Source organism: Podarcis erhardii (assembly GCF_964252035.2).
Source record: "Podarcis erhardii genome assembly, chromosome: 3".
Lineage (NCBI taxonomy): Eukaryota > Metazoa > Chordata > Lepidosauria > Squamata > Lacertidae > Podarcis > Podarcis erhardii.
Genome location: NC_138507.1, coordinates 83,342,403 through 83,356,932, shown reverse-complemented (window position 1 = coordinate 83,356,932; position 14,530 = coordinate 83,342,403). Strand labels below are relative to the sequence as shown.

The following is a 14,530-nucleotide window of genomic DNA, read 5'->3' as shown; positions in this document are numbered from 1 at the left end:
CAGATCGGAGCCACAGCTGAAAAAGCCCTGGCTCTGGTTGAGGCCAGGTTGATGCATATGGTTGCATGCATCTGGTTTATGCATTTGGTAAGTGCTTTATTTAAAGTGGTGAATGCACAGAATACAGTGGTACCTCGGGTTACATAGGCTTCAGGCTTCAGGTTACATACACGTCAGGTTACAGACTCTTCAAACCCAGAAATATTACCTTGGGTTAAGAACTTTGCTTCAGGATGAGAACAGAAATTGTGCTCCAGCGGCGTGGCGGCAGCAGGAGGCCCCATTAGCTAAAGTGGTGCTTCAGGTTAAGAACAGTTTCAGGTTAAGAACTGACTTCCGGAACAAATTTAGTAGGTAACCAGAGGTACCACTGTAAGTCTTTCAGATGTAGATTAAATGAGACATAAGGGATTACAGCAAAGTAGGATAGCTTTATTATTAAAGCTTATGATCATATGCAACTTTGAAAAAAACTTTTTTTCTTGCTAGCTCCTTGGTGTTGAACTTTTGAGTGTGCTGCATCGACTCCTCTTGACCTGCAATCCTCCTTCAGTCCAACTGCTAGTTACTGGTGTTGTGCAGCAGATTGTAAGAGCTGCTCAAGATCATCTACAAGAAAAAAGAAACACTATGAGTGAGATATGTTACCTTAATTTTGGGTTTCAGAAATAATGAAGTATATTAGAACAAAGTTTTGTTTGTGAAGATGGGATATTTCAAACTGTATCTTTCTTCATCCTATTTATATTCATTTTGCACACTTAACAAACCTAAACTAAGTTGAATCATTTAGTATACTTTGATGCATTTCAATAACACAAGAGAATCAAAATATTTCTATATTTCCTTACATTTGTAAAAGGAAACAGCTTTAACACTATTTCACTTGATGATGATGATGATGATGATGATGATGATGATAATAATTTATTATTTATACCCCGCCCATCTTGCTAGGCTTCCCCAGCCACTCTGGGCGGCTTCCAAAAGAATATTAAAATACTGTGATACATCAAACATTAAAAGCTTCCCTAAACAGGGCTGCCTTCAGATGTCTTCTAAAAGTCTGGTAGTTGTTGTTCTCTTTGACATCTGTGGGAGGGCGTTCCACAGGGAGGGCGCCACTACCGAGAAGGCCCTCTGCCTGGTTCCCGGTAACTTGGCTTCTCGCAGTGAGGGAACCGCCAGAAGGCCCTCGGTGTTGGACCTCAGTGTCCGGATAGAATGATGGGGGTGGAGACGCTCCTTCAGGTATACTGGACCGAGGCCGTTTAGGGCTTTAAAGGTCAGCACCAACACTTTGAATTGTGCTCGGAAACGTACTGGGAGCCAATGTAGGTCTTTCAAGACCGCTGTTATATGGTCTCGGCGGCTGCTCCCAGTCACCAGTCTGGCTGCTGCGTTCTGGATTAGTTGTAGTTTCCGGGTCACCTTCAAAGATAGCCCCACGTAGAGCGCATTGCAGTTGTCCAAGCGGGAGATAACGAGAGCATGCACCACTCTGGCGAGGCAGTCCGCAGGCAGATAGGGTCTCAGCCTGCATACCAGATGGAGCTGGTACACAGCTGCCCTGGACACAGATTTAACCTGTGCCTCCATGGACAGCTGTGAGTCCAAAATGACTCCCAGGCTGCGCACCTGGTCCTTCAGGGGCACAGTTACCCCATTCAGGACCAGGGAATCCTCCACACCTGCCCGCCTCCTGTCCCCCAGAAACAGTACTTCTGTCTTGTCAGGATTCAATCTCAATCTGTTAGCCGCTATCCATCCTCCAACCACCTCCAGACACTCACACAGGACTGTCACCGCCTTCACTGGTTCTGATTTAAAAGAGAGGTAGAGCTGGGTATCATCCGCATACTGATGAACACCCAGCCCAAACCCCCTGATGATCTCTCCCAGCGGCTGCATGTAGATGTTGAAAAGCATGGGGGAGAGGACAGAACCCTGAGGCACCCCACAAGTGAGAGCCCAGGGGTCTGAACACTCATTCCCCCCACCACCACTTTCTGAACACGGCCCAGGAGGAAGGAGCAGAACCACTGTATGACAGTGCCCCCAGTTCCCAGCCCCTCAAGATGGTCCAGAAGGATGTTATGGTCGATGGTATCAAACACCGCTGAGAGATCCAGCAGAACTAGGAAACAGCTCTCACCTTTGTCCCTAGCCCGCCGGAGATCATCAACCAGTGCGACCAAGGCAGTTTCAGTCCCGTGATGAGGCCTGAATCCCGACTGGAAGGGATCCAAATGGTCCGCTTCTTCCAGGCGTGCCTGGAGTTGTTCAGCAACCACTCGCTCAATCACCTTGCCCAAGAATGGAAGATTTGAGACTGGGCTATAGTTGGCCATCGTGGCCGCATCTAAAGATGGTTTTTTAAGAAGCGGTTTAATAACCGCCTCTTTCAGCGGGTCTGGGAAGGCTCCCTCACGGAGGGAAGCATTCACCACCCCACGAAGCCCATCGCCCAGCCCTTCCCGGCTAGCTTTTATAAGCCAAGATGGGCAAGGATCAAGGAGACAGGTGGTTGGTTTCACTCGTCCAAGCAGCCTGTCCACATCCTCGGAGGTAACAGATTGGAATTGATCCCACGCAATTTGACTAGACAGGACTCTAGCACTCTCCCGCCCCGGCCCTGCTCCCACGGTGGCGTCTACCTCTTCCCGAATCTGAGCGACTTTATTTGCAAAAAACTTTGCAAAATCATTGCAGGAGATCATGTGGCCTGTACTGGGCCCCGATGTAGCAGGTGGTTCCGCTAAATTGCGGACCACCTGAAAAAGTCTCCTGCTGCTGTTTTCTGCAGATGCAATAGAGGCGGTGAAGAAAGTCTTCTTCGCCGTCGCTATCGCCACTTGGTAGGCTCGACATTGAGCTCTAGCCTGTGTCCGGTCAGCTTCAGAATGGGTCATCCGCCACCGGCGCTCTAGCCGTCTCAACGATTGTTTCATTGCCCTCAGATCCGTGGAAAACCACGGGGCTGTCCGGGCTCCATGCAGTCGGAGAGGGCGCTGATAGCATAAGCACTTGTGTCACCTTTGATTCTGAAGGTACCACAGTTTCTAACAGTAAACAGAGGCTGTCTAGTTACTAAATATTAATGTATACATTTTAAACAGTTTTATTGTTGTAATACTATGTAGCTATATTTATACTTTCAGTATTTATTATGCATTATTTTGAATCCCTTTCTACATTGTCAGCTGTGTATTCCGTATGATAGTCACATTTTTAATACATACTGCCTTTTATGTTCTTATTTTGTAGATGAAGAAGATGTAAAAGAAAAAGACACTAGTACCATGTTGGGCGAAGGAGGAGAAAGTGGGGGTCTTGTGCCAGGAAAATCTCTTGTATTTGCTGCCATGGAGCTCCTAATGTTTATCCTAGTACGACACATGCCACATCTGAGCACAAAAATGTCAGATTCTCCAAGTCATATCTCCAGTAGAACCCAACAGCTTCCAGAAGAAAGTGCTCGTCTTGTAGCTGCCACAATTGGAATTCTGTCTGACCTGCCCACTCTCTGTTCCCCAGCTGGTAATGCAGTAGATCTTTCTTAAAGATCTTTCTTTAAGAGGTTTTGCAGAAAGTGTATCCTGGATAGTGAAATGAAAGCATGACAGGTTGAAACCTGTTTTTAAAATGTGGAAAGTGTTTAGAGAAATGTTTATGATGGTGGCACAGACAAGCAAAACAGGCTCTAATGCAACCTTTCCCAACCAGCATTGTGTTGGCTGAGGCTGATGTGAGTTGTAGTCCAAAACATCTATTATCTATTAAATTTGTATACCACCTGTCATCCAAAGATCTCAGGGCGATTCACAGCATAATCCCCCACCCCTCAGTGGTTCCTTGAAGGGACAGAATTTCCATTCCTTTAGCACTTGTTTTCCCCGTACTGCACATCAGTTTATGGAGTACCTTTAAACCTCAGAGATTTGCTTCAGTAGAGCATTCTTGAAATCTGTACGCATTCATTTCAGTAAACGGAACCCAGAACTTATTTGGTAAATGAAAAAATGATAGGCAGCTTTGAGTCAGATTTTTAACATTATAGCCATGCACAATCAGGAACGGCTGCTATTAGGACGTAAAGGTAAAGGTACCCCTGACAGTTAAGTCCAGTCGCGAACGACTCTGGGGTTGCGGCGCTCATCTTGCTTTACTGGCTGAGGGAGCCAGCGTTTGTCCGCAGACAGTTTCCGGTTCATGTGGCCAGCAGGACTGAGCTGCTTCTGGCGAAGCAGAGCAGCACACAAAAACACCGTTTACCTTCCCGCCAGAGCGGTACCGATTTATCTACTCGCACTTGATGTGCTTTCGAACTGCTAGGTTGGCAGGAGCTGGGACCGAACAACGGGAGCTCACCCCATCGCGGGGATTTGAACCTCCAACCTTCTGATCGGCAAGCCCTAGGCTCTGTGGTTTAGACCACAGCACCACCCACGTCCCCTGTTAGGACGTAGTTACTTCCAAAATGACACATAGATGATACTTTAGTTTCACTAGGAAAGTGAAAGAGTAATAGAGTGCATAAAAAAGTCCCACAGGAAGCCTGCAAGCAGGTGCTGAATGCAGTAGCAGTCTCTCCACTTGTGATTCCCATCAACTGGTATTCAGAAGCATGTTTCCTCCAACAATAGAGGTAGAACATAGTAATCATGTTTACTTCTATAGTTTGATATGAGCCTCTTTCCCTTTTATTCCACAATGGTAGTCAAGGCGCCAGGACAGATTTGAAGCATCATGTGCAATGTTGTATTTTAACACGTGGTGTGGGATGGACACACAAACAAAATCCAGTGGTTCTGGAGTGCATGGATAGCTGTGTGCCTACAGTGGCTTTTCTGTTATATGACTCCGATATGCTTCGTGTGTAACAGTGGGTACTGCCCAGCAGATAATACTGTACTTGCTCATGTGAAACACTACATAGAATATAGAACTATGGATCATGCCTATGGTGTAGCATTTTGTTCTTACACTCATGTGCAAGAAAATATGTTTTTTATCTTTCAGGATGCATGACAATTTTGCCCACAGTCCTGTTTCTAATAACTCAAGTGTTAAAAGATACTGCAGTGAAAACAACAGGAAACCATGTCCCCCCGCCAGTCTCCGCAGCACTTCAAGGATTGAAAAGTATTGTAACTCTTCCAATGACAATGAATGAAGAAATACACAAACAGTGGACAAATCTTATCCGCAGTACCTTGGCCTCAATTTTGGAATACCCTCAGCCAGGTAATTTGCATACAAACACAGCTACTAAAAAAATAAGCAAAAGGGACTGTTCTCATAGGAACCAAAACTGGTGTACTTATTTCAATAATCATATTGCTATTTCTGTTAGATCTATAAAATTAAAATAGAAAGGAATTAAGGATGCATATGGGGGTGTCCAAATCTTCTTTGGTGTATTAGTGCTTCTTTGTAGAGTCCAGCATCCTCCTTTAATGCCATAAAAACCCCATGTTTGTTGAGTTTGAACTTCTTCATATATGGGAAGAATATTAGGATGCATGAGCAATTCAGTTCTTTTATTAACAAAAGGGGACTAATTTGACAAAATAAAAGTATGTTGCATATTTTTAATAACAATAAAAAAGCAGAACAAACAGAGGTATACTGGATTATTAAATATATCAATATTTTTAACAATTACGTTATTGTGAGTCATTCTGTATGTTGCCTATATCTGTGGAATGTAGTTTTTTAAATCTCATGGGGATCAGAAAATCTTAAACCTACTTTCCAGAAACATATCAAGTCCAATCCTCTTCCATGTTATATCATAGGGTGGTGGTGGTTTTTACCACAAAAAAACCTGGGCTGAAAAGGTTGTGCAATAAAACATTATTATTATTTAAATCAGAAATATTATGTTTATTTTCCAGTATTTTCTTACTTTGTAACTGAGCAGTTTCATTTTGCCTGTTTCAAAACCGTTTTAGTATAAGCTCTCATCCTGTTTTCACTGGATTTTTTTCAGAGGCCTCAAGGCCTATTCTGGATGAAGTCAGCATGCTTACAGCTATTGCACTCTTCCTTTGGTCTGCAAGCACAGAAATAATTGGAGTGCAGTCATTACAGAATGGCTGCATGAATAGATTCAAAATGGCACTGAACTCATCTGATCCTTGGGTGAGTATTCCATTTTCGCCCCAATGACCCAGCATTTATTAAAAGTTTACTCTCCCTAAAGCTACCATTTGTGCGGTTAAAAAACCCCTACATGTACTCTAATTCTCCCGTGCATGTAAGATGTTCGCAAGTGGGACTTCATTTACACAACTTAACCTACATATAGCCATATATCAACATAAAAAACATTTCTATTTTGATTTCCGGTTCAAGATTGGTTAATGTGGTGTAACATTTTAACAAACCAAAGCTACCATCTTACTCAAAAAGACAGGGATTCACTTTATACTAGCAGTGCTTTCTTACAGCTTTTTAATAGTAAATAAGTGATACAGGCAGTGGCGTAGCGTGGGTTGTCAGCACCCGGGGCAAGGCAAGTAATTTGTGCCCCCTAACCCATGGATTTGCGCCCCCTAACCCGTGGATTTGCGCCCCCTAACCCTAACCCCCAGATGTTGCGCCCGGTGCGGCCGGCCCCCCCTGCACCCCCCACGCTACGCCACTGGATACAGGACCTCAAATAGGTAATAAACGTGGGCTATTTACAATATAAAAGGTAAAGGGACCCCTGACCATTAGGTCCAGTCGTGACCGACTCTGGAATTGCGGTGCTCATCTTGCTTTATTGGCCAAGGGAGCCGTCGTACAGCTTCCAGATCATGTGGCCAGCATGACTAAGCCGCTTCTGGCAAAACCAGAGCAGCGCACGGAAACGCCGTTTACCTTCCCGCCGGAGCGGTACCTATTTATCTACTTGCACTTTGACGTGCTTTCGAACTGCTAGGTGGCAGGAGCAGGGACCGAGCAACGGGAGCTCACCCCGTCACAGGGATTCGAACCGCCAACCTTCTGATCGGCAAGCCGTAGGCTCTGTGGTTTAACCCACAGCGCCACCCGCGTCCCATATTTACAATATAAAAACACAAAAATACTTAACAAACAAATAGTAACAGACAAAAACAGTACCGCCTCCCCACACATTTTAAAAGGCCATAGATTGTTTAATTAGCCAAAAACCTGGGAAAAGAAGAATGTTTGTTTTTTGCCTGGTGCCTAAATATATACAACGAAGGTGCCAGGGAAGCCTTCCTGAACATAAACCTGCCAATAGTGATCTAGGAACATTAGCAGTTGATGATACCATTTATAATAAACACAGAGAAAAATTTAGTCGGAATAGGAAATAATTCAGAACTTTAAAAAGATATTTTAGCTAATGTACTATTCGTCTACTATATACCTCTGTTAATTAAAAAAACTTGCGGTGTTACTAACTGATTCCTCAGCAGTAAATGAAGTTTTACCATGTCTTGAATTGTGATTTTCAAATATGGAACAAAATGAATTATCCCAAATTTTTCGCACTCTGTGTAGTTCCAGAGTTTGTACCATGACAGATACTGTTTATTAAACAGATGAAATGACCTAGGACATAATTACCAAGTAACAGTATTTCTTGACCATTTGAATTGCCTTGTTTTCACTTTTCTTTCATGAACCGTTATTAACATTGTGATGGTTTCACTACCAACCCTAAACTAAGACAAAATAAAAAAATTCCTTCCAGTAGCACCTTAAAGACCAACTAAGTTAGTTCTAGGTATGAGCTTTCGTGTGCATGCACACTTCTTAAGTGTGCATGCACATGAAAGCTCATACCTAGAACTAACTTAGTTGGTCTTTAAGGTGCTACTGGAAGGAATTTTTTTATTTTGTCTTGACTATGGCAGACCAACACGGCTACCTATCTGTAACCCTAAACTAATATAGCAATCTTTTTTTATTGTGATTAGGTTCAAGCCAAATGCTACCAGCTTCTGCTTTCTGTATTCCAACACACCAATCGAGCCCTCTCAACCCCCTATATCCATTCGCTGGCACCAATAATCGTTGAGAAACTGAAAAGTGTAGAGATCAACCGCCCAAACAACAAAATGGAACTTTTAGCAGTCCAGGAAGGAATCAAAGTTCTTGAAACACTGGTAGCTCTTGGAGAAGAACAGAATAGTAAGTAGCTTGAATAATAATTCTCAAATTGTACAGTACCTGTAATAGTTCTTTTTCTAAAGCTAATTGTCACAGTGGGAGGAATGGTTTCATAGACGGTGGCTGGGGAGAGAAGGATTAAACCTACACCTGGTATTTAATTTTAAATACCATACAGCATGATTGCTAATCATGTCATTAATGCTTTGAGAATAGGCTGTAGTTTCCTAGTTCAATGTCACTGCTAACAGACCTAGTGGACTCCCAAAAGCAACATCACCTTCAATTTTAATTAAGAAAAATAAATGCTCCCAGGTTTGGAACACACTACCCTAGAATGTAGGGACGCAAGTGGCGCTGTGGGTTAAACCACAGAGACTAGGACTTGCCGATCAGATGGTCAGCGCTTTGAATCCCCACGATGGGGTGAGCTCCCGTTACTCGGTCCCTGCTCCTGCCAACCTAGCAGTTCCCAGTGGGAAGGTAAACGGCGTTTCCGTGTGCTGCACTGGTTCGCCAGAAGCGGCTTAGTCATGCTGGCCACATGACCCGGAAGCTGCACGCCAGCTCCCTCGGCCAATAAAGCGAGATGAGCGCCGCAACCTCAGAGTCGGTCACGACTGGACCTAATGGTCAGGGGTCCCTTTACCTTTACCTACCCTAGAGTGTGGCATTTCCCCAAAGTAGTTTTTGGAAATTATGAATTTATAGATTATGGACTGTATCCAATTGTGTTCCTTCAATCACAGATTATTTGACCCAGTAAAGGCTTCCAAGAGTGGAAGAGTGAGTCAGCAAAAAATAGCTGCTCCCCTTTCCCACTGTGTGTCTCCACCTCTGCCAAGAAATACCGGCTCCAGAAGATTTGACTAACTCTTAGAAACAGTGTAGGAGGAAGCACAGGCAGCGGCAGGAGAAATGGGGGAGGGGGTGTGAAATTCACTTTCCTCCTTTTTCTGGTCCCGGGAGATACATTTCAATATATCCCAATCACCCTAGTCTGGATCTGTAATAGGTATGGAACTCTCACACTCTAAAAAGCTAACCTATTTGTTTCAATTGGTGAAGCGGATGTTGCATTATTGATTTTTAAAAACCAAGTTGGCTCTTTCAGTGAAAAGGAGCAAAGGCGGTCTGCACATGCAGATGGTTCACTTGTGCTTCAGAGTGCACGCAGCAAACAAATCTGTAATAGTGCGGGTTACATGCTTTGTGATATGCTATGATAATTCAACAGAATCAAAAAGAAGATAGAATAAATGCCACCTGTTCTTCTGCAGGTTATATATTGCTAAATGTAGTTGTATCCTATATCTGCCCCCATGGTAACACAGTACCTTAGGGAAACATTTGGCTGTTCTGGAACTGAGCACAGTGTGGAGTTGCGAGGCTGTCCTAAAAATAGTTCTTCGGCTTTCCTTTTTGGATTTGTATTAGTCAGAAATGGATTGAGATTTTGGAGTTTTTAACAGAAATAAGTGAACATGATGCTCTGAGTTCAAGTGCATAATTTTAAATCTGTTCTCTTTTTCCCTCTCCTTAGGAGTCCCACTGCTTGCGCTTCTTGTTCCCACCCTTATTTCTTATTTACTGAATGAGAATGCTTTCTCTTCTGCATCTGCGGTCTCAAAAGAACTTCATGAGTTTGCCCTCCAAGACCTAACACGCATTGGACCCCTTTATCCTCATGCATTCAAGACAGTCATGGGAGCAGCCCCTGAATTGAAAATACGGCTGGAAACTGCAGTGCGAGCAAGCCAGGCGAGCAAAGCAAAGGCAGCTGCCAGGCAACCACCACCCACAGTACATTCCACTCCAACAATTAAACTTAAAACTAGCTTTTTCTGATTTATTCTTGTTGGAACCAATCATAAAATCGATCACCATGCAATATATCATTCCTTTTGTGTTACTGAATAGCACTCTCTGTATTTTTGCATTGTTTGTCTGTGGCTATCCACTAGGGGTTTATGTTCCTAGGTGTGTGTTATAATTTGAAATCTGTGCATTTTAAGGGACGTAATATTATCTATATGTACATAGATTTTTATGAAATGGAATAAGTTTGATCATGCATCTGAGTCTGTGTTAAACTATCTCCTGTAACAAAGTGCTTTGTGTGTTACTTGGTGGCCTTTATTTTTAGAAATATCAGGTTCAGTGTGTGGTTATAAAAGCTGGGTATATATTTATTTTCCCTGGGCAAATTCACTGACGTGAGGGGGGAAAGGGCAGGCCTACCCATAAGGCCAGGTGAGGCAGTCGCTTTGAGTGCTCCACTAGCTAGCAGAAAAGCAGCACTGGTTTCGAGCAGCACAGGTAAGGGAGGCTTGTGGGGTGGCAGTGGAGCATCAGCAGGGTCAAGCAGCAAAACAGGAAGTGCCTTCCCTGAGGGGGAGAGTAGGAAATTTGTGTACATTAGTATTTATCTAGTAATGTCAGATGCAGTAACACATTTTTGTACTAAACATGCACATACACAATTTGTGAAGCCTGTTATGTCATGTAAAAAAAAAACAACAACCACTGGCTATAGCCAGATTCGACAGATTGCTACAACAAAAACAAGAAGGCATCTTTGGTATCTTTTAAGACCAACACATTTATTGTAGCATAATATTGCATTTACCGAAAATCCAGTTTGTCAGTTGCATGCTATGGTGGATAGATACCTCTTTGTAACAGGCATAATGTGTGGATATGATTTACAAAAAATACACACAACATTGCAATCAAAACTCAATTGTGAAAAATACTTAATAGAACAAAAATGTGACAGAATTGCAGTTCTTTTTGCCAAATGTTCCTGTCAAGACTGCTATAGACTAAGATGACCCATGGAAAGAAAAACAAGAGGCCAAGACCCTAGGTTTCTTTTCCCCCACATCATTTGGTTCTTTACTAAAAGAGGTGTACTCTTAGGCAGCATGTTTATTGCCAATTATATGACACAAAAACAGTCCACACCAGCAGCTTATTATCTAGTACAGAAAGCATTTTCTATAAGGAGATAAACTTGATTTTCATAATACTTCTATGTCATCTGTTAAAAAAAAAGGACCAGCAACTAAAACAGTTTCATTGAATAACAGAATCTTCTGCTTCACAAAGGAGCCTTGCTTTCCTCTGGTAAAGCTGGTACAGGACCATGAAGTGAATGGGCAGTGGATGGTGTTCATTCTCTGCTAACACTAAGCCCCTGTTGTCTGAGCTTTCCACAATCTAGTTTGATCTTAGAAACATTTTCATGCTTCTGGTTGAGAAATGTCTGTGGGCCTCACACATTACGTAAGATCAGCCTTCTAAGTTATGGATTTTTCTAAAGGGTAGGGCTGTTTTGTTGTCATAGATTCCTGAACTGTTTGCAGTAATAGTGTGGGAGTTACTGAATGATCTTTATAACTAAAACAGGCTGGACAAGATATATATATATATCTTGTCCAGCCTGTTTTAGATCTTATATATATTTAATGATTCTCAAAACTTAGGGATCCCTGACAATTTTAAAAATGAAATTATTACCCAACTAGCCTGATAATCCATTTTCATACTTTAAACATACTGAAAGTGTTCTATGAGAAATGTGAACTATTGTGGCCCACAATGAAGATAAGAGATGGATGCAAACTGCGCTTGTATAAAAGCCAGCTGACAGGGGTTTTTTTATATATATGCATAGAATTGCGTCCAAACTGCACAAAGAATGCATGTAGGAGACAGAAGACTGGATATGGTTGTCACAGCAACTCCTAATACCAAAATAGTTTATTGGAAGGAGACTGGTTCATGACAGTGGTAGGCGTAATCCGCTGCCCTTCACCATCTCTGGTGTATAGCTTTGGTCTGTTCCTTCTGATTATGAGACATTATTCCAACTCTGCAAGCTTCCTAACCGAGCTTCCTTCAAGTAGGATGGGGGGGGGCAGGGCTTGAGGCTTATGAACACCCCATCCTACTTGAAAATCTTCGCTTGTCAGAGCTCTAATTGTGACAGCAAAGCACATACTTAAGCAAACTAACTGTGACAGTAAACATATATTTTCTTAATAAGTGATCATTACGTAATAATTGCAACTCTTTGAAGTTAATTTTGTTTTTAACTTTTAGGCTGTAGTTTTTTGTTTGTTTTTAGGCTAGTAATACCAGTTTTCCATTTATCTCAGTAAAACCACCCTATAAAGTGGGACTGGATGACTAGGAGAGGCTGACTTAATCTGTGTCTTTGTCGGCACAAAAATCAGGTCAGTTTAACAATGATTGCACCATAATATGCAACTTGTTGGGATCTTCAGGAATAGTGTTGCATGGTCATCCTTAATCTTAGTCTCTAGATTCTAGAGTTAGATATTCCTGACCCAAAACCTCTGTGGTCCAATCCAGCAGGAAGTCTTTCAACTCAAATCTGCCCAATATAAATGGTGAAGGATCAAATTTTAAAATAAAGGAGGCAAATGAATGCAGGTGTCTAACCAATTACTCCCTGGAAATCTCTTCTTTTTCCTCAGCTGAGCTCCAGAGCAGTAGTCTCTGCTGAAAAAAAGGCACTGCTAAAAAAAAAAAAAAGGCACGGAGCCGCTTCCTTTGTTACCTTAACAATGCTTAGCTAGAAGGCCACTATCGCATCGAGAAGCAAGCATGGCTGTTTCAGGAATTTGAATCCTGAACGCCGAATAGTTGCACTGGAGTGCAGAAGGAGTTAAAATGTAGTTTGCACACTTTTAAAATGCCTTCATATCTAGTAGAACACAAAGGATAAGTAAACCAGAATAGCTGTTATGAATACAACCAAGTTTTTTTAAAATGTATTTCTTGAAAACAAGGTTTAAATAACACAAACAAATATTAGATGCTTTGAAACTGCTGTGAGCTCAGTACTGCAGGAGGAGCTCAGTACTGTGGAGGAGGAGACGAATCCAGGAAATCAATATAGAGGAACAAAAGAAATAACAATACCATAAGAATATCTCACAGCTGTTCTATGAAGAACTAACCCGCAACCTGAAGGGTGGCTGATCTAATCAAAGAAGAATGTGAAATTCTGTATAGGATTAGTTCTCCAGACCTTCTCTTAGTCAAAGAAATGAACAAATAACTAGTGAAGGTTTTCAGTAAAGTGTCTGGATTGGGCTGCATTGTGAAGGTTTATCCTTGTCAGGCTGTGGTTTAGTGGTTAGAATGTTGGACTAGGAGACCAAAGCGCAAAACCCTACTCAGTCAGGGAGTTCATTGGGTGACCTTGGCCCAGTCTTAGCTTAACTCACCTCACAGTTACAGATAGGTAGCCGTGTTGGTCTGCCATAGTCAAAACAAAACAAATTCCTTCCAGTAGCACCTTAAAGACCAACTAAGTCAGTTCTTGGTATGAGCTTTCGTGTGCATGCACACTTCTTCAGATAGGGTTCACCTCACAGGGTTGTTTTCTGAGGAGAAAACGAGGAAGAGCTAACAAGGAGTACCATGAAGGCCACCTTGAGCTTAGAGGAAAGGTGGGTGTAAACACAACAAAGCATAGGCATCATTTATAGACTTGGCAATAATTGTCTTCTGTTTATCTAGGGGAAGAGAGGAATCAGTAATCAAACAATGTCTCCATTGGACAGAAGCAGAAGCAGCTGCCTCAGGGAGTCAGGTGCTGGGACCAGGGGCGAGCTTATGAAGGACAGAGGTGTGTGCGCAGCTAGGTGGCTAGTCCTTCACCTGCAGTGGAGGACGCTGTTTCCGCTATTGCCGGTGATGTAGAATGAGTCCATTCCCAGTTTGATCAGATTCTGTACTGGAAAGGGGAGACCTCGTGTCCTTTGCCTCTGCTCCCATCAACACCACGCCGGCTCAAACATCGCTTGTAGCAGTCGCCTCTTTTTTGCCTAATAGGACCAGCCCTAGTTTTAGCTTCAAAGAGGCTCCCAGAATATCGATAGGTTGTGTAAACAGGGATCAAATACAAGCGTCTGCATAATTACTTTTGTAAGATGCTAGTGCACGTGTAGCCCCCCCCCCTTTTTAACAGATGTTTGCATTTTAAATATCTAAAATCCCAGTGCACCCGACCGTAGACTATTCAGAAGTAGCATGTTCAGTCCTCAAGGAAACTTCAGAGCTTTTAAGTGATATTTTGGGACGGGGCTTTCGCCAGCATATCTTCCTTTCTTCCTGACCACGAACGATGCACAGTCAACTCTCTCCTGTTTGCAGCCATTTAATCCTGAGCAGAGAAAACGGTGCGGAAGGGCAGTTACCGAATCCATTTGCGACTAGCGACTTGCATAGAATAGCCTTGGGAGCCTCGCTCTCGATTCCAGAAACCGGATGGGAAACAAAACGAACTCCATTTCCCAGCATGCCCCGGGCCCGCCCTCTCACCGCTCGTGCCCCTCCCTCTGCCGTGTCCCTAGCCGGG

General features: G+C 42.9%; 1 protein-coding gene and 1 long non-coding RNA gene across 2 annotated transcripts in view; one reads left to right on the top strand and one right to left on the bottom strand.

The window, feature by feature from the left end:
* HEATR5B (HEAT repeat containing 5B) overlaps nucleotides 1-10,243 on the top strand; it is a 49,003-nt gene extending 38,760 nt beyond the window's left edge. The window contains exons 31-36 of the mRNA XM_081857643.1: nucleotides 490-634; nucleotides 3,268-3,540; nucleotides 5,023-5,247; nucleotides 5,996-6,147; nucleotides 7,941-8,154; nucleotides 9,677-10,243. Coding sequence (XP_081713769.1) covers nucleotides 490-634; nucleotides 3,268-3,540; nucleotides 5,023-5,247; nucleotides 5,996-6,147; nucleotides 7,941-8,154; nucleotides 9,677-9,981 — 1,314 coding nt within the window. The 3' untranslated portion in view covers nucleotides 9,982-10,243. The remainder of the gene's footprint in view (nucleotides 1-489; nucleotides 635-3,267; nucleotides 3,541-5,022; nucleotides 5,248-5,995; nucleotides 6,148-7,940; nucleotides 8,155-9,676) is intronic.
* A 771-nt stretch (nucleotides 10,244-11,014) lies between these two features.
* On the bottom strand, nucleotides 11,015-14,509 carry LOC309339593. Its single transcript, XR_014155476.1, has 2 exons — nucleotides 13,538-14,509; nucleotides 11,015-13,394 (listed from the first exon to the last, which is right to left on the bottom strand). It is a non-coding gene; the product is annotated as an uncharacterized lncRNA (long non-coding RNA).
* Between the last annotated feature and the right edge of the window lie 21 nt (nucleotides 14,510-14,530).